This window comes from Ovis canadensis, chromosome 17 (genome assembly GCF_042477335.2).
Source record: "Ovis canadensis isolate MfBH-ARS-UI-01 breed Bighorn chromosome 17, ARS-UI_OviCan_v2, whole genome shotgun sequence".
Classification (NCBI taxonomy): Eukaryota; Metazoa; Chordata; class Mammalia; order Artiodactyla; family Bovidae; genus Ovis; species Ovis canadensis.
In genome coordinates this window covers 63,722,471-63,748,899 of record NC_091261.1, presented here as the reverse complement: position 1 = coordinate 63,748,899, position 26,429 = coordinate 63,722,471, and the positions used below count along the sequence as shown (strand labels likewise).

General features: G+C 45.1%; 1 protein-coding gene across 3 annotated transcripts in view; it reads left to right on the top strand.

Annotated features, from left to right (window-relative positions):
* The window catches only part of CFAP251 (cilia and flagella associated protein 251), a 72,168-nt gene that overhangs the window by 36,168 nt on the left and 9,571 nt on the right, over positions 1-26,429 (top strand). For 2 of the 3 annotated variants that reach the window (XM_069557795.1, XM_069557794.1), the window contains 6 exons: positions 391-564; positions 2,001-2,185; positions 10,314-10,428; positions 11,401-11,564; positions 16,783-16,873; positions 17,093-17,236. In XM_069557795.1, coding sequence (XP_069413896.1) covers positions 391-564; positions 2,001-2,185; positions 10,314-10,428; positions 11,401-11,564; positions 16,783-16,873; positions 17,093-17,236 — 873 coding nt within the window. Of the gene's footprint in view, positions 1-390; positions 565-2,000; positions 2,186-10,313; positions 10,429-11,400; positions 11,565-12,816; positions 12,879-16,782; positions 16,874-17,092; positions 17,237-26,429 lie in introns of those variants that run through there. The other variant, XM_069557796.1, reaches the window with a different exon arrangement.

The following is a 26,429-nucleotide window of genomic DNA, read 5'->3' as shown; positions in this document are numbered from 1 at the left end:
CATGTATGTATTTTTTAATCATACCTTTTAAAATTTTGTGTAGCTGGATAAAGAGAAGGGAGGACAAAGGCAGAAAAGGTAGGGATTTCAGTTTCCAACAGAGAATGACATGGGGACCAGCAAGGATAGTAAGACCATAATGTTAGACAAATACCATCTCTGCCCACCGCACCACCCCTCTCCCCACCCCACTGCCTGCCACTACCTTATTTGAACTCTGATTTTTCTCATCTGCAAAAATGGGTATTATTTTACCACTTGTTCCAATAGACAGAGGTTTTCTTTTTGGATAAAATTCTCTAAAAGCAAAGTTAGCATGAAAAACACAGTGATAACTCTTAACTTACAAAATCGAAAACGAGTAACTTCAGCTCTTTCCCGCATACTCAGGATGTCAGTTTCACTGTGGCTGTTTATGTGGTGAGAGTCAAACATGGACAAAGGGTCTGGGAATACTTGGCAAGGCTTCGCTCTCACCGCAAGAGCATTCGAAGCGTCCTGTTCGGGGTTCATCTGGACAGCAACGAGCCCCGACTGCTGAGCCTCGGCAGAGACAGACTCCTGGTGAGCTCCTTTGCTTTCCTTTGCCTGGCCCTCAGGACCGTGTCTCATTCTTGTTATTTCCCTGGAGTCTGGCACAGAACCAGTATGTGTGTTTGTTGGAGAAGACGAATATGTGGGGACTTCCATGCTGGTCCAGTGGCTAAGACTCCACATTCCCAATGCCCAGGTTTGATCCATGGTCAGGGAACTGGAGCCCACGTGCCACAACTCAAGAGTTCGAGTTGGCAGGTGAAGATCTCATATGCTGCATCTAAGACCTGGCACAGCCAAATGAATAAATTAAATAAATAAATGTCTTTTAAAAAAGAAAGCGAATGTATGACGAAGTAGCAAAAACCATTCTGAGTTGGCACTTGGCTTTCATGCAGCTCTGACTCCACACAGGGACTCGTGTCCTGAGTGAGGAGGGCCCTGGGAAATGGCATGTTGGTGGAGCGGAGGTGGTCCTCCCCACAGCATGGACAGCTCAGCCACCTTTGCCTCTCAGTAGACATTTGGAAGCTAACACTCACGATTCCCGTGTCTCGGGGTCAGGGCCAGGCCGTTACCTCCATGTGACAACCCAGAGAGGATCAAGAGGTAAAGGCAGTGACCGTGGCAGATGTGATATTACATGACTGAGCCCAAAGGATTCAAAACCAGTTGATTTATCTGTGCATCCATCCTAACTTCCTTTCTTTCCTCCCCTTACTTCCTTTATTCTATCCATTCTTTTTAAAATATATATATTTAAAATTTTATTTATTTATTTGACTGCGCCAGGTCTTAGTTGCAGCACATGAGATTGTCAGTCTTCACTGTGGCATGTGGGATCTAGTCCCACAACCAGAGATGAAACCCGGGCCCCCTGCATTAGGACTTCAGGGTCTTAGCCAGAGGACCACCAGCGAAGTCCCTATTCTGTCCATTCTTCCATCCACCCATCATCTATCCATCCTTCCTTCCTTCCATCCATCCCGGTCTGTCCACCAAAACCTACCTATGGGTGAAATTCAGCAGGCTGCTAATGTTTGACTTTCAAGAGCTGAGATTTAGCTATGAATTAGTTCCTACTCACAGAAAGTTACCACGATAATGCTAAGCGAAGCAGGACGACAAAGTTAACAAGAGTTCAGGTTCTGGAGTTAGTCGGACCTAGATTTGAATTCTCACTCTACCACTCCTTGGCTGTGTGACCTTGGGAAAACCACGGAGTCTCTCTGAACATCTGTTTTCTCATCTGCAAAATGGGCATAGCAGGACTGCAGCACTGGGGAGTTGTATTAAATGGCATCATCTTGCTCATAATGGATACTCCATATTGGTAGTTTATTAGGTGTAGAAGTTCAGGCAATTCTCCTCTTAAAAGGCCTGATACTGTCTCCCCCGAGAAAAGGATTGTTGACTGACTTCATTCACCTCAGTCCTCATGTGTGTTCATCTGGGCTTCTCTGTAGATTGAGTATAACCTACTCAAGAGCTACAAAGACCACCTGGCCGTCCTGGACATTCACCGAACCGACCAGGGCAGCTATCCCACCTGTATGGTCTGGTATCCGCCACTCACCAAGGAGCTCTTCCTGCTCATTTGCAACAGTGGCTACAAAGTGAAGCTTTTTAATTCTGCCACAAAAATGTGCAGGTAAGCCAGGGAGCTTCCGGCAAAATGGTGCATAAATCAACTTCTCGGTCCCCAGGTTATTTCAAGTCCCACCTTAAGGACCTGCAAAGAGCTTGCCTACCATTACAACCCTTCTTACTTTGCAAAGTAGGAAACTGAGAGACAGATAAGGTTAGTTGTCCTTGCCCAAGTTCACATGGTTAGAAAGTGCCAGAGGCAGGGACTTCACTGGCCGTCCAGTGGTTAAGAATCCACCTTCCAATGCAGGGGGTGCGGGTTCAATCCCTGTTCGGGGGACTAAGATCCTACATCTGTGGGGCAACTAAGCCCACGCACTGCAACTACTGAGCCCCAGCGCTCTAGAGCCTGTGTGCTGCGACTAGGGGAGCCCGCATCCACAGCGGGCAGTCCGTGTGCAGCAGTGAAGAGCCGTGTAGCCAAAAGTAATTTTAATAAGTAAATAATAAGCTGCATTGGTAGCATCTAAAAAAGTTTTAAAAAGGAAGTGCCAGAGGCAGGATTCAAACCCAGATACATTGTTTCTGAGCCCAGCACTTCACAGGGATAAGGTACTCAGAGCTCAGAGATGGAGATTCAACAAAGGAATCAGACCCCGCGGCCCCAGAAAAGCTGCTCATGTGCAATGGAATCTCCTATTTTTCTCTCCTGGAAAAAAGAGGTTTCACCTGAATACTACCAGCTGTTTGATTTTACTTATTCTTGGTTCGTAAAGAAGTTATAAGTTCAACTTGATAGCATTCTTTCTTCTCTCAAGCCCACTATATGGACTATAGCCCACCCTGTGGACTGTAGGCCTCCAGACTCCTCTGTCCAAGGGATTTTCCAGGCAAGAATACTGGAATGGCTTGCCATTTCCTCCTCCAGGGGATCTTCCCGACCCAGGTGGGTTCTTTACCACTAGCGCTACCTGGGAAGCCCCCTTTGTTCTCTCAGTAAGTGTTTACTGAGCCCTCTACCTGAGCCAGGTGCTGTTCTAGGTGCTGAAGATGGGAATGAAGACAAAACAATGTTGCTGTCACCATGAGATTTGCATTTTTTTTTGAGATTTGCATTTTATTGGGGGAAGTGGAGTTCAAGTTAGAGGTTGGGCTGGAGATCCATATTTGAGGTCAGCACACTTGGTGGTTTAAAGCATGAGACAAGAGAAGATTCAGGAGGGGAAAGGTGGATAGAGGAGAGGTTAAAGGACCAAGCCCAGGGTATCCAAAGCTTAGCGTCTTAGAGCAGTGGTGCCTCCACCCCAAAATACGTCTACATCTGTGGTTGCCCTCTTGCGCTGCTTGTGAATCCAGGGTTTGCTCCTCCTGATCAGTGCATGACCCCTTCATCAGGGCCCTGCATTCATCATCCCATTTCATCTGCAACAGTCCTGCAAAAAGATCGTGCCACTGTGGATCAGACAGGTAACAAAACTTGCCCAAGGTCACGGAGCTGGTCAGGGCAGGACTTGCCCCTTGCCACCTGTGACTCTGTCCTCTCTTTGGCATCGTTGGTCCCTGATGCAACCCTCACAGAGGTGAAGATGCTGTGGCGACCCCACCTGGCAGGAGGAAGTCGGAAAACACCACAGCAGCTGGCCCCATGCTTGAGGAAGACCTTCCTTTGGAAATGTATCTCAGATAAGATAGGTCTTCAAAAGGCCAAGATCACTCAGGGTCTTTTGTTTTTAATTTCCCCTTTTAGAAGGGCCCATGGGAAAATGACTGAGACATGCCATGTCATGTGGCAGGGACAGGAGAGAAATCCAGCAGAATTTTTTTTTAAAGCTATTAAAACACCGGGAAGGAGACATTTGAAAGAAATATGTAAAAAGGAGTTTTAGGAAGATTTCAGAATCTTTGTACATCATCTTTAATGGACACAAGCTTTTTGGATAAAAACTATCTCATAGGGACTTCCCTGGTGGTCCAGTGGCTAAGACTCTGTGCTCCCAGTGCAGTGGCCCGAGTTCGATCCCTAGTCAGGGAACTAGATCCCACATGCTGCAACGAAGAGCTTGCATGCTGTAACTGAAGATTCCCCCATGCCACAATTAAGAACCAGCACAGCCAAATAAATAAACATTAAAAAAAAAAAGAATATCCCATAGATGTGCCCAGTTCTGAGAAGCTCTGAGTTGGCTGAGCAGGTGGCTGGGGGATGGTGCTGCCCAGACTTGGGAGTTCCTCCTCACAGTTAGTAATGAGAACTCAAAGCTGAGCGGTTAGGAGGTTCTGCCATTGAAGATCAATGGGAAATTGGCATCTTTCTTGTTTTAAAGAATGTTTCCACCTATTGCCTTTATTGTTGCTGTTATTTTTTATTCCAGTTTAATTGAGATATAATTGACATACAGCACTATATGAGTTTAAGGTGTACAGCATAATGATTTGACTTACGTACACCATGAAGTGCTGTTACAGGAAGTTTAGTGAACATCCATCCTCTCCTGTAGCTACAAAATTAAAGAAATAGTAAAACATTTTTTCCTTGTTATGAGAACTCTTAGGATTTATTCTCTTAAGAACTCTCATCTGTAACATGTAGTAGTCTTAACTATATTTATCATGTTATACATTACACCCCTAGTGCTTATTTTTCTTACAACTGAAAGTTCGTGGCTTTTGCCTGCCTTAATCCAACTCCCCCTCCCCCCGACCCCTGCCTTCTGATAACCACAAATCTGGTCCCTTTTTCTATGAGTTTCTTTGTTTGTTTTCGAAATCTAACTGACCTATGATACTATATTATTTCTTGTTACACAATATACTGATTCTATGCATTTATTCCTATTTCTATATATTTCAAGATGATCACAACAACATTTCATAACTGGGACTCATTTATTTTGTAACTGGAAGTTTGGACCGCTTTATTTCCCTCTCCTATTTCTTTCCTCCCCCCCAACCCTCCTCCCCTCTGGCAACCACCTGTTTGTTCTCTGTATCTATAACTCTGTTCCTGTTTTGTTATATTTGTTCACTTGTTTTTTTTTTTTTTTTAGCTTCCATATATAACTGAAATCATACAGTATTTACCTGTCTCTATCTGACTTATTTCACTAAGCGTAATACCTTCAGGTCCACCCATGTTATCACAAATGACAAGATTTATATTCCATTGGATATATGCACTACATCTTCTTATCCATTCATCTATTGATGGACATGTAGGTTTCCTCCACATCTTAGCTATTGTAAGTAATGCTGCAGTAAATATAGGGGTGTGTATATCTTTTCAAATTAATGCTTTCATTTAGAGCCATGAAATCAGGTGTTTCTGCCACTGAAGAGCAATTGGAAATTAGTATAAAGCATCTTTCTTAAAAAATAGTTTATTAAGGTAAAATTCACATGATGTAAAACCAACCATTGTAAAGTGAACAATTCAGTGGTATTTAGTCCTTTCACCACCTACCTCCATCTAGTTTTAAAACATTCTCATCATTCCAAAGTAAAACCCCTGGCATAAAGCATGTTTTAAGCTGTAGGAATAATAAAGCCCTGTAACCACAACTTAATTGGAAAGGAATTGCCTTTTGATGATAAATCCAAAAGAATTTTAAAATGCATTTAAAAATATTTGAAAGAACACGAAGAGGCAGTTCAGAGAAAAAGGCCAATAAACCTATGAACAGATGCTTACCAGTACATCAAAGATGCAAATGAAAAGAAGACCTCATTTTTCACAAATCAGATTAGCAAAGATAAAAATGATCGATAGCGTCAAGTGTTGGCAAAGTCGTAAGGCGCTGTAACAGGCTGCTAGCGGCCGGGTTGTGGGGTGTAGTGTAAATGGGGACAACCTTTTGGGAGAGCAATTTGTTACCCTCTATTAAATTACAGCCTGTCTTCTGACTTCTAGGAATGTAGCCCACAGAAGTACTCACACAGGATGCCAAGACATAAGTAAAAGGATGTCTTGTTTGAAAATATTTTTAAAAATGGAAACACTCCAAATGTCCATTAATAGGGGATTAGTTAAATGATGGCTTGTCAGTACGCTGAAACATGATGCTGCTTTTAGAAAAAGAAAAAAAAAAAAGAAAAAAGAGAAGATAGCTCCCTGCATAGTAACATGGAAATATCTGTAAGACATAAATGAAAGTAAATTGCCAAAGAAGCATGAATATATTTTCATATAAAATTATATTTATGTAACTTATATTTTTTCATCTAAAATTATAACTAAGTAGTCTAGAATATATATAAAATTGTATACAGCAAATTATTACCCATGATTATCTTGGAATAAAGGGTGTAGTCATGTAGAGTTATGGGTAGATTTTTCTACTTTCTGTCTAAATATTTGAAAATTTTCACAATGAATATGTAAAATGTTTTCCATCAGAAGAAAAAGACATTAATTTTATGAAATTGTTAGAAATTCAGCAGTACTATGTAGCAGTTACATAGCTCCTACTATGTGCTGCTGCTGCTGCTGCTGCTAAATTGCTTCAGTCGTGTCCAGCTGAGTCCCCTACTATCTCCTGAACTGTACTGAATGCTTTATATATATATTAACTTATTTAATGCTGACTGTAGTCTTATGGAGTAAATACTGTCATGATTCCTTTTTTACCAATGAGGAACCTGAGGCCCAGAGGGGTTGAATGGCTTAACTTTTTTCCTTTTGCTTATTTATAATTTAAGCTGGAATTCATACACTGTGATATCTACCATTTTCAGTGGCTTTTTACTGTATTCACAAGGTTGTGTAACCATCATCACTATTCCATTCAAGAGCATTGTCATTACCCGCTAAGAAGATATCCCAAACCCACTAGCCGTCATTCCCCATTCCCTTTCTTTCCCTCCAACTGCCTCCCTGCCCCCACCACAACTATCCATCCCTGGCAATTACTAGTCTACTTTCTGTCTCTATGGATTTTTCTGTTCTGGATACTTCATGTAAACAGAATCATATGATATGTGACTTCTGGGGTCTGGCTTCTTAGCATCATGCTTTCAAAGTTCAAACATGCTGTAGTCTGTGTCAGTGCTTCATCCCTTTTAACAGCTAAGTAATATTCCATTGTATAGACAGACCACATTTTGTCTATCCATCCAGAAGCTGTCAATTGGATTGTCTCTACTCTTCGGCTCTTACAAACATTTGTATACAGGTTTCTGTGTAGACATCTGTTTCATTTCTCTTGGATACAGACTTAGCAGTGGAATTGCTGAATCATATGGTAACTATGTTGAACCATTTGAGGAACCTCCCCGCTGTTTTCCACAGCAGCTGCACCACTTCACATTTCCTGCCAGCCATATATGAAGGTTCTAGTTTCTCAAGGGTCAGAGCTGGGATTCTTACCAGAGTCTGTGCTCTTAACCATCCTCTTCCTTACATCTACCCGTTGAATAATACTGGTTTTTATTTTGCTTGGCCATACCATATGGCATGCAGGATCCTAGTTCCCTGACCAGGGACTGAACCCGGGCCCCTGCATTAGGAGCATGGAGTCCTTACTACTGGACCACCAGGGAAGTCCTACTCAGTGATATCTGAGGAAGGTATTTAAACGTTTCTACTCAAATGATTAGATAAAGATGACTTAAAATTAGCTGATGCATTATCTATCATCTGGTTATTTTAGTATTTTTAACTCTTCACCTAATTCTCTGTGTATATGAGCCTGATCATGGATCATCCAGCCTGGCCCCTCCTGCATCCTGCAGCCCAGCGGTCACAGTCAAACTTCAGAGTTTGCCCGTGCTCACCATCTCGGTCTTACCTTCCTTCACCCTCCTCCCCCAACTCCTTTCCCCTTTACCGTTTCTGCAGGTTTCAAGCAATAGTCCACATCCCATATGTTTGAGCTGTTCCCACTGCCTGTTTTTCTGTTACTGCCCTATTTTTTTCTGCCTTTGCAAACTCAGATGTCTTCTGCTAGATGTCTTATCACTCCTTCCCCAGCGTAGGCTCCATGCCAGGTGTTTGCTTGTCACCTCACTTCTCCCCTTGTGGTGCTTCCACAGCTGTTGTCCCTGCAAGGCTGTGAGCTCAATGGCAGTAACTACCTCTCACTCATTTCTGAGTCCCGAGCCCCTGTCACGGTGCCTGGCACAGAGAGGTGCTCAAGAAAGTCGTACAAGGAGCGTCTCCTGTCCCTGCCAGATACGGGCTGGGTACAGGAGATACAGGGAGAAAACACATCCAAACAACAAGGGGCTTAAAATATAAGATGAAAAACTTGCTGGCCTTATTCAGGGGCAGACTCAGGTTTTGTGGGATGTGAAGTGTATTTAATTTGTGGGTCCTTTTTTTTTTTTAATTAAAAAAGAGATGTAAAGACTTCCCTGGTGGTCCAGTGGTTAAGAATCTGCCTTCCAATGCAGGGATGCAGGTTGGATCCCTGGTCAGGAAACTAAGATCTCACATGCTTCAGTTCAGTCACTCAGTCATGTCTGACTCTTTGCGACCCCATGAACCACAGCACGCCAGGCCTCCCTGTCCATCACCAACTCCCAGAGTTTACCCAAACTCATGTCCATTGAGTCGGTGATGCCATCCTGCCCTTAATCTTTGCCAGCATCAGGGTCTTTTCAAATGAGTCAGCTCTTCACATCAGGTGGCCAAAGTATTGGAGTTTCACCTTCAACATCAGTCCTTCCAATGAACACCCACGACTGATCTCCTTTAGGATGGACTGGTTGGATCTCCCTCCTTGCAGTCCAAGGGACTCTCAAGAGTCTTCTCCAACACCACAGTTCAAAAGCATCAATTCTTCTGCACTCAGCTTTCTTTATAGTCCAACTCTCACATCCATACATGACTACTGGAAAAACCATCGCCTTGACTAGATGGACCTTTGTTGGCAAAGTAATGTCTCTGCTTTTTAATATGCTATCTAGGTTGGTCATAACTTTCCTTCCAAGGAGTAAGCATCTTTTAATTTCATGGCTGAAATCACCATCTGCAGTGATTTTGGAGCCCCCCAAATAAAATCAGCCACTGTTTCCACTGTTTCCCCATCTATTTCCCATGAAGTGATGGGACCAGATGCCATGATCTTAGTTTTCTGAATGTTGAGCTTTAAGCCAACTTTTTCACTCTCCCCTTTCACTTCCACATGCTTGGGAGCGACTAAATACTCATTGAAACTACTGAGTCTGCATACCACAATTAGAGAGTCTGTGCGCTGCAACAAAGATTCCATTAGCTGGGACCTGATGCAGCCAGATTAACTGGTTAATATTAATTATAAACAAATATATATATAATTTTAATTTAAAAGATATATAATTAGAAATAAATTAAAAATGGCAAGGGCCCCTCCCAGGCCTCAGAAGGTGCATTTATGAGGGAGGGGTCCTGCAGCTCAGGTTTTGTCAGCTTCAGGGCAAAGCCAGGTCCAGGCTTGAGGTCACTTCTGACAGCCTAACCTCGGATCAGGTTCCTAGTTACCGTAAGAGAATCTAAATTCAGAAATCTGACTGTAAGGGTGCAATTCATTAGAGTGTGATGCACAGAGTTTTGGGGGACCCTTGAGTTGCTCTCAGACCTGCTGTCAGATGTCTGGGCACCAGACAGGGTCTCCCTCTAAGATCCTGGGCAACCCCGGGAGGATGGGGCTGTTTCCTCACATCCTGTCCATGCTCGTCTCGTCCTTGCAGCGTTTTCTGCATCCCTTGTTCGTGTACGCATTCTCGAGGCATGATGTTCCCTTCATTCAGCTGTCAAGGGGAGAGTCAGAGCCTTGGCCAAGAAGAGCATCCTTCACAAGCAAAATTTCCCTGAAACATCTAGAGCTGCTGCCCCTGATTTGCAGCCACCATTAGCAGTTGAGAGTGAGGTCTTTATGACAATGGGCTTAGTTAAGTGACAAGAAACTCAAAATTTAAAACATAGAGGGTGGACTTCCTTGATGGTCCAGTGGTTAAGACTTTGCCTTCCATTGCAGAGGATGCGGGTTCAATCCCTCCTCAAGGAGTGAAAATCCCACATGCCTCGCTGCCAAAACATAAAGCAGAAACAATAGTGTAACAAATTCAATAAAGACTTTTAAAATCATCCACATCAAAAACAAACCAAAAAAACCAAGATCTTTAAAATGTATGAGGGATCGTGAAAGGGAACAAGTCATAAAACCTGCATTCAGATTTGTGGAATTTAGAAATCGTTTCTTTTCTTTCTCTTGCAGAAAGACACTCCTCGGGCCGGTTTATGGATCTCCCATTGAGCAGATACAAATCCTCCCGGTGAAATCCACTCTGGAACTGCAGAAGCGCTATATGGTGTTTATTAACAGAGACAAGGTGCCAGTGGTTTGCCCTCTGCCCCACTAAGGTGACTGAGTGTCTGGAGTGGGAAATAGCCACAGGTATTACCAGACTTAAGAACATTGGCTTTCCCCAAGCCCAAGACTCTCATCCTGCTCCACACTGCAAACTGCCATAATTGAGTGAGGACGACTCTTAGGAGACTTCCCTTGTTTTCTCTACTCCCCAAAGTACATCAAAGGATTTTTCTTTTCCTTTCCTTTTCTTATGAAGACAAGTTAGTTACACTTAGTTGTACATTTAATGACTTAATCTAGGGACTTCCCTGGTGGTCTAGTGGCTAAGACTATGAGCTCCCAACTCAGGGGCCCTGGGTTTGATCCCCAGTGAGGGAACTTAGATCCCACTTTCCTGGCACAGCCAAATAAATAAATTGACTAAAATAAATAATTTTTTTAAAAAATCTACTAGTCCATATGGAAAAGTATAAGATCATAAAATGCCATAATTATCCTGGAAAAGCCTGGACATCTGACCATGAAGGTAGGAGGGAAGTTTCCTTTCTGTGTCCCTGGTAGAACCAGGCATCCCTCTCCCAAGGGGCCACCCTGCAGGGCGCAGTGTATGTGAAGCCCCAGCCATTTGAAATGCTTGAAATGCAGCCCTCACTGAGAAGGCAGTTCCGGACCCACAGGTCCTTCGCATAAACAGATCTGGAGCTGACACCTGACTGTGCCAAGTCTGGCCTGGGGCCTGGGTATCTTAGTCTGAATATCTAGTTACTTCTTCCTTTCTTGTCTTCCCTGGTGGCTCAGAGGTTAAAGTGTCTGCCCGCAATGCAGGAGAGCCAAGTTCAATCCCTCCCCTGGAGAAGGAAATGGCAACCCACTCCAGTATTCTATTCTTGCCTGGAGAATCCCATGGACAGAGGAGTCTGGTGGGCTACAGTCCACGGGGTTGCAAAGAGTCGAACACGACTGAGCAACTTCACTTTTCTTTTTTTTCTAGGTTGGACTTCAGATCTTACCAGTTGATGGCAATCCACATAAGACCTCTGCCCTCATATGCCACCCGAACGGGGTGGCCAGCATGGCCCTTTCCTATGACGGCTGCTATGCCTTCACAGCAGGAGGGCAGGATCGGTCAGTGGTGCAGTGGGAAATCAACTTAAGGTGCGTACTGCGGTGAGAAGCTTGGCCCCCTAAGGACGGTGAAACGTATACACCCCTTCTTTTCACTCAGCAACAGCAGACAGGTATTAAACCCCTATGACAGGACTTCCCTGGTGGTCCAGTGGCTGAGACTCCACACTCCCAATGCAGGGGGCCCGGGTTCTATCCCTGGTCAGGGAACTAGATTGATCCCACATGCTACAGCTAAGAGTTAATATGCTACAACTGAAGATCCTAAATGCTGCAACTAAAAAAAATAAAAGATCCCTTATCCCGGTACAGACAAATAAATAAATATTAGAAAAAATAAAAACAAAAACACCCTACAACATCCTGGGCACTGTGCTAGGCCTGCAGGTATAAAGACAGCCAAGACTCAGGCATGGCCTTCAGGGTGCTCCCCGAGACACTTGTTCGTATTAAGGGGCAGACAGAAGGTTACTCTTCTGTCTCAGGGACCTATGGTGTTTGCAGGCGAAGCCGTGTGATCCTACCTCGTGAACCCATGCCCATTTCCCCCAAAATACTTCTCACTGTGTCGCCTGAAAATCCACACCAGCTAGAGAGATCAAGCCCGAATCTCCAAAATGTGTGTTACAGAAATAGTAAGAGTATTATCTGAAATGTGTATTTTCAGTGTTCTCACCCTGCCCTGAGCTGCGAATTTCTGCCTAGGGTGAGGCTGAAGAGTTCCGTGATCGGGCATAGGAGAGACACAGACTTTGAGGTCAAAGACACATGGATTTGAATCTGAAGACTACTGTCTGCTGGCTGTGGGACCCTAGGTCCCAGAGATTAGCATCTCAGATCTTTAGATTCCTTGTCTGTGCAATGGAGGGGGGTGGTGGTGCAGAAGAGGACAACAATAGGGACTTTCATAGGATCCTTACGGAAAGCACACAGCACTGAGCTAAAGACAGTAAATTAATGATTTCCTTTCATCTCTTCTTCCTTATAAAGGCATTTGCTTAGGAGTGCAGGATCTTTCTTATTAAAAAAGGTTAGGAACTCCCCTGGCTGCCCAGTGGTTAGGACTGCATGCTTCCATCGCAGGGGCTGTAGGTTCAATCCCTGGCTGAGGAACGAAGATCCTACATGATGAACAGTGTGGCCAAAAAATAATATTTTTTTTTTTTTAAAAAGAAGGATTACCACTAAAGTAATTCTCTCATCTCTCCAAATTCATTGAACAGCCACAGGGCGGAGCCAGTTCCTTTCCTGACCACCTTCTCTATGCCCCTCTTCCTGGCAGGGTCCTGTGAGGAGCTGGGTAAAAACAGTCCAGAGAAAGGTACCTTCCTAAAAGAACAAACCCAATTTGTTTGTTGGGTAAAAGAATACCCCCTAGGCTTCCTTGGTGGCGCAGTGGATAAGAATCTACCAGCCAGTGCAAGGGACACAGTTTTGATCCCTGGTCCGGAAAGATTCCGCATGCCATGGAGCAACTAAGCCCCATGTGCCCCAACTGCTGAGCCCCTGCGCTGCGACTACTGAAGCCGCAGAGCTGGTGCTCCAAGAGAAGAGACGCCAACTCGCCGCAAGTAGAGAAAGCCCACGCGACGGCAACAAAGAGCCACCGCAGCCAAAGCTAAATAAAACATAAAGTGAAAGTATACCCCCACCGTCTGCCAAGTGCACATCCCTCTTCCGTGGCAGGCATCGAAGCTTCTCCCCTTCACGTGAATAGAAGCAAGACCAGCCAGGTAAATCCGCTTTGGAACCTCGAGGGGGTTTCAGATTGCAGTTGAAACTCTAACCTTCACCTCTGTTCTCACCCAGAAGGGCAGATTTGGGGGATTTAGAAGCTGAAGGTGAACTCTCCCCTTGAAAAGAACTTACTCATCACGTCTCCAGCATGAAGTGCTTAATCCTTTGACACCTATAGCCTGTTACCCGGATGGATGGGGTCAAGTGACATCCTGGTGGGAAGACAGAATCCTAGTTTTTTTTTTTCCATTTTTGTCCTCATCTCAATCATCTTGAGATCTGGAATGGCAGAGATTTAAAAAAAAAAAAAGAGCACTCGCTTTCCAGTAGCTTTCCTGAACATGGCCAGAATCCAGGCTTGCGAGAATTTCAATTTAATCTGTTGTGGGGACAAAGGATCATTATAAACTAATTAGCACTTCATCACTGCTTCTGGTGTTTTAATATGTTCAGTGCTTCACTAATGGGAAGAAATGTAAAAACCCGAAACAAGTAAACAAGTGAAATTTCCTACTAGGTCTATTCATGGCGAGTTGTAGGGTAAAATGAAGGTGATAAATCCTGTCACGCTCACATCATCTTAACCAACAAACTCCTAGGACCCTGAATTATCATTGCAGCGTCTCAGACTTCCCCAGGGAGACCCCTTCCCTTCATCTTTCCCCGAGTTGAGTCCCTGACTCGTACTCTCCCTTCCCCTATCTTGGGTGGCAGGCCACCCTTTTTCCCTCCTTGTCAGGCTTTTAAATCCCCCATTTTTGTGCTCAACCTCTCGCCCACCTGGCATCCTGCTGTCTTGCTCAGACAAGTGCCAGAAAGACCCAGATTCAAATCCCACCTCCCCTGCCACTTGCTGACCTGAGGCAAGTCCCTTCCCTTCCTTCAGCCTCAGTTTCTCCATCTGTTAAAATGGGAACATTACCACTGTGTTCAGAGCTGATTTATTTGCTTGTTTGTTTTTTATCTCTCTCTCTCTCTCTTTTTTTTTTTTGCAGTATGGGACATGCAGGATCTTAGTTCCCTTATCAGAGATCAAACAATGCAGTGGAAGTGCCAAGCCCTAATCACTGGACAGCCAGGGAATTCTCCCTCCATGATATCTTTATACAAATATAAATATATATATTCATATTGCATGCTATATGTACCCATCTGCACCTGCGTTTTGCACTTGGCAGTATATTTATTTGGCTGTACCTCAAGGCATGTGGGATCTTAGTTCCCCTACTAGGGAACTAAGTGATGGCTTCCATTGCTATCCCTGCTCCCCTTCCCCTCCCCATCTCCTCCCTCTTTCCTCTCCCCCCTCCCTTCCCCTCCCCCCTCCCTTCCCCTCCTCCTCCCTTCCCCTCCCCCTCTCCCCTAACCCCTCTCTTTCCCCTCCCCCTTTCCCCCTCCCCCTCTCCCTCCTCTCCCCTCCCCTTCCCGACACCCTCCTCTAGGGAACCTTTACTGAGCACCTGCTCTGTGTTGGTTGCCGCCTCACAGCTACTCCGGCTTTGGATCATTCCCCAAAGTACTGACTATATTCCTGGGCGCACAGTAGGAAAAGCATTCTCAGTAAATGCGCCTCCACCTTGTTCCCCAATGACCTCCTGTTTTGTGGCGAGTGTTAGAACCCAACTTAGGGAGAAATGGGAAGTTAGGACCAGTCCTGTCCTGGGATCTCAGGATCCCAGCAGCCAGGACCGCCCACCCTCGGCGTTTGCTCTCTGTTCGCCTCTGCCATAACCCGCTGTCACTCTGCCGAGGCAGGTTTCATCACTCGGTGGAAACATGGCCTCTGATGGTTCCTAGATTTCACAGCACAGCTGAGGGAAGGCTCATCCCCCAGCTCTGGTGGAACAAGCCCAGTTAGTCCCGCTGGCTCTCCCGTCAGCTGACGGTGGCAGAGCCAGGAGCATATTGCAGCTCTGACCAGTGGAGGGCTGCTCCCATAGGATCCAGAGCTCTGTGAGCCTGTTCCCTGGGGCTTTCCTGGTAGTGACAGGCTCCTCCATGTCACATCGGGCCTTTAAACTGGCCCTGCTTCAGAACCACGCGGCTAACCGTGGCCTCTCTGACCACAGTGCCTGTCGGGATTGGGCTTGAGGCTGGCCTGGGAGCCTCAGAGCAGGCACCCTCTTAGCCAGACTCCTGCCTCGATAGCTAATGTCAGAGCCAAGAGTTGGGTGAAGGTTGAGCCCAGCTGGAGACGGGCCTCAGGCCCACCTGGAGCCCAGGCCCACCTGGAGAGTACACCAGCTCCACAGACCACCAGCAGCCTGCTTGGGTGGGGCTTATGCGGGGTCCTGACTGAGAACTGAGGACTGTTTGGTGGCTGACTCCTGCAGGAACGGTGGAGGTGTTGACCCAGGTCAACAGTACTAATAACCCTGGGCCAGGCCCTGGGTCCCGTGCTTTCCATGAATTGCCTGATTTATCCTCACAGCTATCCAGTGACATAAGGACTGTTGACAACCCCGTTGTACAGGTCTGGAAACTCGCTCCAAGGGGCTCAGGGACTGCCCCAGCCATGGAGTGAGGTGGTGAGGCTGTGGATTCACATGCTATCTTCCTGATTCAATTCCACACCTCAACAAAGATTCATCATAGGAGAAAAACAAAGGGCTTCGTGTCCAATTCTTTATGTGCATTCACTTTAATTTTCACAGCTGTCTCGTGAGGCAGACCCTGTAATTATTCCCATTTTTCAGAATAGGAAACTGAGGCCCTGAGTAGTAAAGTCACTTGCCCATGATCACCCTGCTCTCTGGAGGCAGAGCCAGGGCTCACAGGCATGTCCCTTTCACTCCATATTCGGTATACTTAACCACTTCCCCACCATAGTCTCTACAAAGTGTGTCTTAATCATCCTCCAAATAAGCTAATGGTCTGATGAGCAGAAATCCAGTCAGTGGATTATTAAAATGATTTTATATTATTAGCATTTTGTATGAGACAGTCAGCCTCACATAAAAAGTAGGTTTTCTTACAACTTAAAGGGCCTATTTTTGGAAACATCTGACCCTGTGTTAGAGAGCAGAGGGTTATTTTTATCTGACCAGCGTGGGTCCCTAGTGGCCTCCTGAGTTTTTATGGAAGCAATTAGCGCTGGCCGTCCACCGGTGCCACATCCCATTCCCCTGGCTCTGGTCACACGCAGATCTAAGGTTACAGCATGGCCGCTCTGCTGGGGGCGGTCCATGGGCTCAGCACATGGGGACCCTCCTCTCCCTCCAGAGGATTTCCCCAAAGACTGCAGACAGATTGCCAGGCGCCTGTCCTGTCATCCCGAAAGAGAGTATCACCATCTTTAAGACAGGGGCCCCGAGCCACAGGGTTCCACACTTAAAATTGAATTTTCCATATGCAGCTTCATATTGGAGGGAATTTGCTTAGCAAGTTTACAGAGACCCTAGTTGTATCTGCACTGTAATACCCTTCAGAGGTCTGCAGCCTGCAGGACTTGTGGGCCATCATGTTCCCGCCTGAGTGCTCTCTAATAGAGATGTTTCTTTTATTGTTCTAGTGCCCTGGAGGCAGCGGTTTCTCTTGGGGGCGAAGACCTGACCCCGTTCTACGGTCTGGTGTCTGGTGGCAGGGAAGGAAAATTCTACAGGGTAATTGTCCTCAGAATAAACACTTCCCCGTAACATCTAGTTAAGTTTGTAAAACAAATGTGCCTGGGGTTAACCTTCTTGCTTTTTAAAATTTTTCCCAAAGCTCTTTTCCCCACTGAGCTCAAAATGTACTTTCTAGAAAATGCCCTTGAAGTCTTAATGGCTGGTTCAGACTGAAGCCAAAAATGCATGTTGTGTTTCCACTTTATTTCCACGTAGGAGCTGGAAGACTATTTTTACTATTCTCAGCTCCGTAGTCAAGGTATCGATACGATGGAGACCAGAAAGGTGTCGGAACACATCTGCCTGTCGGAGCTTCCTTTTGTCATGAGAGCAATTGGCTTTTACCCATCGGAAGGAAAGGTAGGTAGAGGGAAAACAAGCGCAGGCAGGATGTGTTATTTATAAAAAAAAACGACCTCAGGGAGCCGTCATCATAGGCCAAAGTAAAAATCTAACACCATTCTTACATAAATGGATCAGAAAGGAGGTTCTGGGCATAGCTGAGGCATTGCTTAGAAACAGACTTACCGTAAAGATACCCCTGTCAGGCGGATTCCTTGCCAGAGTTTGATGTGGTTGGTGAGAGCATGCATGCCTGCTAAGTCGCTTCAGTCGCGTCTGACTCTCTGCAACCCCATGGACTGTAGCCTGCCAGGCTTCTCTGTCCATGGGGATTCTCCAGGCAAGAATACTGGAGTGGGTTGCCATGCCCTCCTCCAGGGGATCTTACCGATCCAGGGATCCAGCTTGTGTCTCTTACCTCCTTCTGCATTGGCAGGCGGGTTCTTTACCACTAGCGCCACCTTTTTGGAATTAGACAGAAGGCCCCTCGATGCATGAGGACCAGCCTCATGGGGTTCAGGGAGGTGATGCCTGCACAGCGCTTGGCACAGCGTAGGCTGCATAGAAAGATCTCAGTAGCTGTTCACTGTTGTGATCATTTCCCTGTGTAGCTGCAGTTCACCTGGCCTGTGTGAATGGGCTGCCCTTGAGGTGGCTACTCATCCCAGGCTGGGGATGGAGCTCAGGAGATACAGCACTTCCTTTGCACCTCACAGCTCACCCCCAAATGCAAGGGGCTCCCAACAATGACCAGAGGAAGTGTTCCTCATGGAAACTGTGGCTTAAAATGCAACTGATTGGAATATCCCTGGCAGTCCAGTGGTTAAGACTCCACACTGCCACTGCAGGGGGCTTGAGTTCCATCACCCGGGGAGCTAAGATCCTGCATGCCACAAGGAACAGCCAAAAAAAAAAACAACGCAATTGACTGAGTTTTCTTTCTGACTTAAAATGCTAATACATTCTCATTGTAGAAAGTTTGGAGAAGATACACAAGTGAAATGAACATAATTCCTTGTAATTCCTCTACATGGAGACTTCAGTTATTGGTATCTTCCTGGATTGATTTATATATAATGCATGTATACATAATGTTTAAAAACAAATGGGTACCACATTGGATATATACTTTCATCCTATATTTTCACTTGGTATTGTCATACACATTTCCCATTTCATTAACAGTTCTCTGAAAACTTGATTTTTAAAGGATATAGCTTAATTTTATAACTTTGATTTAGAAAATAGAACTGTAAAGAAGAAAAGAGAAATGACTCAGAGGTAGTCATTATTAACATTTTGGTGGACTTCTATCTATTGTTTTCTGTTTGGATATAGATATATAAATTTTTAAACAAAGAATTGTTGTTGTATGGTGTATGTAGGTGTCTATCAACAAATGCATGCATGCTTAGTTACTCAGTCATGTCTGACTCTTTTCTACCCCGTGGATTGCAGCCCACCAGGCTCCTCTGTCCATGGGGATTCTCCAGGCAAGAATACCAGAGTAGGTGGCCATGCCCTCCTCCAGGGGATCTTCCCAACCCAGGGATTGAACCCAGGTCTCCCACATTGCAGGCGGGTTCTTTACCGTCTGAGCCCCCAGGGAAGCCACATGTCTCAACATTCTACAGAGTATGTGTGTACGTGTGTGTGCACCGCAGCATTCTCAGGAACTCTTGTTTTGTGAGCATGTGGTGAAAATTACTTGATAATGTGTTTTTGTACCCCTGGCTTTATGAAGATCTGATTGACATAACATTGTGTTCTTTTAAAGTATTCAGTGTAGTGATTTTATATATATATATATTATAAAATGATCACCACCACTCTCAGTTAATTAACATATCACATCCATCACCTTGCAGAGTTACAATCTTTTGTGTATGTTGAGAACTTTAAAATCTATTATTTTAGCAGCTTTCAAATATACAGCGCTGTTTTTTTTTTTTTTAATTTACTTCCCTATTTATTTGGCTTCTCTGGGTCTTAGTGGCATGTGGGATGTTTAGTTGCAGCATGTGGGATCTGGCTCCCTGACCAGGGTTGAAACCGTGTCCTCTGCATTGAAGGTGGATTCTTAACCACTCGACCACCAGGGAAGTCCTTTGTATTGTTAACTGGAGTACCTTCTAACCCCAGGACTTGTTTATACCTGGGAGTTTATATCCTTTAATCACTTTTCACCCATTTCTCCTACTCTCCACCTTCTTCCCCTGGCAACTGCCAATCTGTCTTCTGTTTCTATGAGTTTGATTTTGTTTTATTTTTTCAGATTTCACATACAATTTGAGATCATATGGTATTTGTCTTCCTCTGTTTGACATTTCACTCAGCATAATGCCCTCAAGGTCCATCCACATTGTCATAAACGGCAAGAATTCCCTCTTGTTTATGGCTGGATAATATCCCAGTAGTGTTCCATCATGCACACAGACATAGCCCATATTTTCTTTATGCATTCCCACCAACAATGCACAAGAATTCCGATTTAACTTCACATCCTTGTGAGCATTGGTTTTCTCTTTTTTTGATAAAAGCCGTTCTGACAGATACAAGGTGATAACTCGTTGTGCTTCTGATTTGCATTTTCCTAATGGTTAGTGATGTGAGCATCTTTTCATGTACTTGTTGATCATTTGAATATCTTCTTTAGAAAGATATCCCCTCGGGTCTTCTGCCTATTTTTAAAATGGGTTACTTGGTTTTTTTGCTATTGGTTGTGAGTTCCTTATGTATTTTAGGTGTCAACCCCTTATCAGATGTGTGGTTTGGAAATAGTCTCTCCCATTCCATAGGTTGCTTTTTCATTTTGTCAGTCATCTCTTCTCCTGTGCATAAGCTTTTTGGTCTGCTATAGACAACATGCTTTCTTAGGTCCATATATTCAGTTGATCTATTCCTCAGTGGATGACACATAGGTTGTGTGAAGCATTTAGGCTGTCAGAGACATGGCTATGATGAATATCTCTGCATATGGTTTCTGTACTTCTCTGATTGTTTTCCTCAGTCAAAGTCCTAGAACTAGAATTACCAGATCAGATAATATTACCAGAATTACCAGATCAGAACCTTAAGGCCCAGTTGCCAAATAGTTTTCTAGAAATGTAGCCTTTTATGGCTCACCCTCAATCACACATAACTCCTGAAACCCAGCTGAGACTTGATGTTCACCTTAGGTGTCTGAGCACAGTTTAGTGATGTGAGCTATGACCCTGGTCATTTCCCTTGGCCTCAGTGGCCTCCCCAGAGTCACCTCTTTTTAAAATTCTCCAAGTGTGACTAGAACATGGCTTTTATTCTCCACATAGAGTCTGGAGAAATGAACTTTCAGAGCCTGTAAACCTAAGTTGGGTCTTGAATGAGCACCTTAAAAATACCTGAGACTCTTTTAAGCTCCTTTAAAGTCTTTTGACCAGTGTGCGTTTTGTAAAAGTATGTGGCCAGAAATGGAAACTATCCAGAAAGTTTGTACAACCCACATAAAAGTGTTTTTTAAGAGCTGTGTTCCTAAAGCGTATTGCCTAGAACCCTATTTCTGAAGCTGGCAAATTCAATAGAATCACCTGGAGCATTTACTCAAAAATCAGAGTCCCTGGCCTCATCCCAGCTCTAGCCAATCAGAATCTCCATGGAACCTAAGGATCTGCATTTTCCTTTTCAAAAAATTTTTTTTTCTCCTCCTTCTTCTGTTTGCTTATTATTATTTTTTAAAAAACATTTATTTATGTGTTGGACTGCATAGGGTCTTAGTTGTGGCATAAGGGATCTTTATTTGCTTCATGAGAACTTTTAGTTGCAGCATGTGGGATCTAGTTCCCTGACCAGGGATCAAACCTGCAAGGCGGATTCTTTATATATATATATATATATAAATTTTAATTTATTTACTTAGTTTTGACTGTGCTGGGTCTTCGTGGCTGTGTGCAGGCTTTTATCTAGTTGCGGTGCGTACGCTTCTCTTATTGAGGAGCACGGGCCCTAGGGTACATGGGCTTCAGTATTTACCCCACGTGGGCTCAGTATTTGCAGCTCTCAAGTTCTAGAGCACTGGTGCAGTACTTGTGACATGCATGGGCTCAGATGCTCCATGGCATGTGGGATCCTCCTGGATCAGGGATCAAACCCATGTCTCCTGCATTGGCAGGTGGACTCTCTTAACTACTGGACCACCAGCGAGGTCCCTGCCACTCAGGATTCTTGATTTTAAACCCTGGGCTCAAGTAAATGTGTCCTCTGCAGTACTGTTTTGTCAAGAAGTGAATTCTGGATGTTTAACCTCTGTGACTGTCACCCACCTGCCACGCAAAGTGCTCAAGGGTGGCACAGAGTGACTGTGGTTTTTCTGCTTACTCTGGAAGTAAGAAGTGTAATCACTGAAGGCTCACTCCATTGTCCTATCTTTGGGCAAAAATAATAAAGCTTAATCACCTATCGAAATTTTTGCTGATGAGTAGTAAGCACCCAGAGGGAATTCCCGGGTGGCCTAGTTACGTTAGGACTCCTCACTTTTGCTGCTGAGAGCCCGGGCTTCTATCCGTGGTCAAGGAACTGAGTTCCCACAAGCCTCATGGTGTGCCCACCCCCCCACAAAAAAAATACCAGGAAAAAAAGGTTAGCCTGCCACAAATGTTGTAAAGTGATACTGAATATCATTTACCCACATAGAAACAAAAATAGATGAAAATGGTCACTTGTCGCTGGCTCTTGCATGAGTCCCCCACCCCGGCTGCCACAAAAGGGGTTCCGGTGCCCCAGTGTCTTCATAAATCCCCTGGACTCCAGGGTTTTTCATCCACTTAAAAAACACGTTTACTCTCTGGACATGTTCTCTGAAGGCCCCCGATCCAGATGTGTTCATTGAGGAGCACGTTTATTGCTGAAGCTCCTCGGGGAGAACTTTTTGATCTCTTGTTCTCATCAGATTTATAGCAATTTTAATAAAAAATGTTTTGGGGGCTTTGAAACTTTTAGACCCAGGCTTTACCCTGGTTCATGAAACATTTCCTACTGAGATGCAGCTGCTTTCCCTCCCCCGAGAAGTTCCATGAAGAAGTAGTCCCAGCTCATAGAATAGTGTAGCACTTGGTTACATGAAAGACTTAGAGTTTCAAACTAACCACCCCCAACCCCGCCCAAGGCTAGACATTATTTATATTTTTCTTTATGTCATTTAAACTGCCTTGGAATATGTATCTAATCAGTGTGGCAAACTGAAGCCAAATTATACAAGAATATAACCCTCCCTAAAGGATCCCTAACCCCACCCATCTTCTGCAGAACACAGCCAAAGAGGTGGGGGTGGGTTGCTCCTACAAATTTTCATTTTTCAAAAGAAAGGTCTGCAGTGTTTATGATATTGTATAAGGAGCTCAAACTTAGGTTTGGGTTCCTAAGTTAGGGTTCCTTCACAAGTCTGTATAGCTGATTTCACATACAAGAAAGTGTTTTTCTGGTTGCGTCGGCTTCTCTCTAGTTGAGGCACGTGGGCTCAGTGGTCATGCGTGCAGGCTTAGTTTGCCCAGAGGACTGCCGAGGAAGTCCCATGAGAAAGTTTTGTCTTCCATCTTTATAGGTGTATTCTTTCCTCTTCCGGGTCTTTGGAATATCTTGTTGGTCTCGGCCCGCGCTTCATGCCACGTGTGTTCCCTGGTCCCTTGTGGCTATGTTCCTATTTAGCTTTCCAAGCGTTATACATTCTTGATGTTTTCACAGTGAATTTACAGCAGTGTGACCTCTTAGGCCAATTAAGGCCAATCCTGGCAGAAAGGCATGGGCCCAACAAGAGCTCACATGGTGGATGCTCAGCAAATCTTGGTTGAATGGATAAATGAATAATTGAATGATGCTCACCAGTCATGTTTGACTGCAAAGACAAAGAGGAAGATAGAATCCCTGACTTCATGATTTGATCTCAGAGTAATTAATAAGTATTTGGTATATTCTGCAACTTTAGCCTTGTTTAGGAGAATTTGGAGACGAAATAAATAATCGCTTAGCTTTTTAAATATGCTCATTTTGGATCCAGCAATTCTACTTTGAGGAATATATCCTACAGAAAAATTCAGGCAAGGGTAACAGTGACATACAACTACTGCAATGGGTTAGTCGCTCAGTCGTGTCCGACACTGCGACCCCACGAACGGTAGCCTGTCAGGCTCCTCTATCTCTCCAGGCAAGAACACTGGAGTGGATTGCCATTCCCTTCTCCAGAGGATCTTCCTGACCCAGGGATCGAACCCAGGTCTCCTGCATTGCAGGCAGATTCTTTACCATCTGAGCTACAACTACTGCAGGATAGTTTATAATAATGAAAAATTAAAAGAACCTTAACGTCTGTTGACAGGAGATGGGATAAATCAAGCCAGACACACCTATACTTAGTAGTTACTGAACAGTGAAACTGACCTATGATTCTTTTTTTTTAAATTTATTTATTTTTGGCTGTGCTGGGTTTTCATTACTGCGTGCGGGCTTTCTCTCATTGCGGTGAGCAGGGGCTGCTCTCTAGTTGCGATGAGCAGGCGTCTCCCTTTAGCGGCTTCTCTTGTTGCAGAGCACAGGCTCAGGAGTTGTGGTGCACGGTTTCTTCCCAGAGCAAGGATGGAACCCCGGTCCCCTGTATTGGCAGGCAGATTCTTAACCACTGGACCGCCAGGGAAGCCGACCTGTGATTCTTAACTCAGAAAGAATGTGCTGGTTTTGTTACTGAAGGACAAAAGGCAAGTTGCAAAACAGTATGTAAAGCAGGGCCTCCCTTCATTAACAATAACACGTAGATCTCGTATACACCTAGAAAAACTGAAAGAACTTGTTCCAGACGCTTAGCGACACTGACTTCTGAGGCATGGAACTCATAAGGGCTTCTAAACCTTAATTTCTGTGCATCACTTTCTGTCAGCTGGGGCCTCCAGTACCAGCTGGAATCTGGCCCTGGTCCATCAGAGTTTGGGGCTGCCCTGGGGACTCTTGCTCTCCTGGGCTCGCAGCCCCTCCCTCATGTGTGTGTGCAGACTCCAGGTCATGCCAGACCCGACACTCAGCTCCTTCCTCCGTTTCCACAAAAGCAGAAAGCCCAATCCGTGCAAGACAACTTTCCTGAAAAACTGGGAATCGCCAGAAAGTTTCAAGCGTAACCACATTTCACAGCAGTTTCTCTAAAACTGCTTTTTAGTACTTCCCTGGCACTCCAGTGGTTAAGACTCTGTGCTTCCAATGCGGGTGGGTGGGGGGTGGGATGGGGGTGGTGCAAGAGTTCAATCCTTGGTCAGGGAACTAAGATCCCACATGCTGAGTGGAGCAGCCAAAAAGTAAAAAATAAACCATGCCCCCCTCCAAAACCCCTGCTAATTAGACCTTCTTCCCAGTCCTGATGACCACTTCCGGGGGGCTTCCTAGCTACCCTCTTCCCTCCCCGAGCAGCACCCTTCCTCTCCCTCTGCTGGCCATACCAGCTCAACTCTTGGCTTGTATTTCCAAATCTGCAGCATAAGCCCATATCCAGGGTCTAAAAACGACCAAACTTCCCATTTAGTTGCATCCACCCTCCTTAATAGATGGTTTGGTTGTAAATTGCCAGGGAGAGGGGAGCATCTTACATACATTTCTGAAGAATTTAATTTTTCTTAACTACAGGCAGTAGCTTGTATTGCTTTTGTATTCAGAACAAAACCCAGAAAGATAAACGAACAAATCCTCCCAAAGCCTTGTGCACTAATCTTTGTGGCTAAACCACGGTCCCAGCTGGGATGGAGGGAGCATAGCCAAGTGGTACAGTGGCCCCTCTACAGGGAGGAGAAATCTGAGCGAGGGGTCATGGGTAGTTTCTGTTCTGACGAAGACCCCAGGGGACTTTGGAAATGCGCCCTTTGAAGAGAGGTCCTTGGTGTGCTGGGTTTGCTCTGAGACATAAATACCAGGAGGCGTTTCCATCCTGAAGGCGAGAGGAACGATGCACCATCATTCCTCACCCCGCAGCAATAATCAGTGTTGTGGAGAGGCCTTCCTGGTCCACTGAGAACCCCACCCCAGGGAGCGCTGCGCCTCCCCACAGAGATCAGGACAGGACTTCTGTCTGCCGCACTCACAGCATCTAAAGAAAGAAATCCTGAAGTGCTGTGCGGCTACTGAAAGAGAACACAGCTGGTCGTAGTGTAACAACACCAACAGCGGCAGCAGCCGACCAGCTCTTCTCGCTTGAGCGCTCGCTGGGCACCAAGCACCACGCCAGCCTCCCTGGCGTCCAGTCCTCACAGCAAGGAACGCTTTCATCATCTCCGTTCACCAACAGGGAAAGTAAGGCCTCGGGGGAGGAGGAAGCCCGCACAGCCACTGAGCTACTGAGGGCAGGGCCGGGGTCTGCACCACAGCAGGCTGGCCTCAGACCCCACATTCTGTTTTGACATGTGCCTCTTACTGCAAATGAGGAAGAAATCCTGTAAGTCAGGACATCGACCATTGGTTATTGCTGCAGGATGAGGAATGACAGCGCACTTTACTTCCATCCTTTGCATCTCCAGTGTTTGAATTTTTTTACGAACATGTTGTCATCTTGACTGGTTTAAGGATGATAAAAGAATAGATCATAGTCATAGTGAAAAATATATTTTCAAAACTACTGATGTTATTTGCCTTGTTACTTGTCTTTGCCGTTGCTTCACCTCTGTATTATTTTTCTTCCTTTTATTTTTCTTTTTAAAAAAATGTTTATTTATTTATTTGGTTGCATCAGGTCTTAGTTGTGGCCCGTGTACTCAGTAGTTGGAGCACAGGCTTAGTTGTCCCAAGGCATGTGGGATCTTAGTTCCCCAAGCCACATCCAATGCAGGGATCAAACCCACATCCCCTACATTGGAAGGTGGATTCTTACTGGACCACCAGGGAGGTCCCTCCTTTTATCATTATTACTATTTTTCACCATGCCGCGTGGCTTGCATGATCTCCTCTGACCATGCAGTGAAAACACAGACTCCTAACCACTAGACCACCAGGGAACTCTGTATTTTTCCCCCTTTTAAACAACTTTATTGAGCTATAAATCACATAATCACAGATCACATAATTTGCCCTTTTAAAGTATGCAAGTCAACGGCTTTTAGTATGTTCACAGAGTCACGCAACCATCACCACTTTAGGTTCCTCTCAGGTGGGCAACTTCAGGACAAGACCCCCACAGGCCCTAGGAATGGGCCTAGGTTATCCAGGGAGGGGA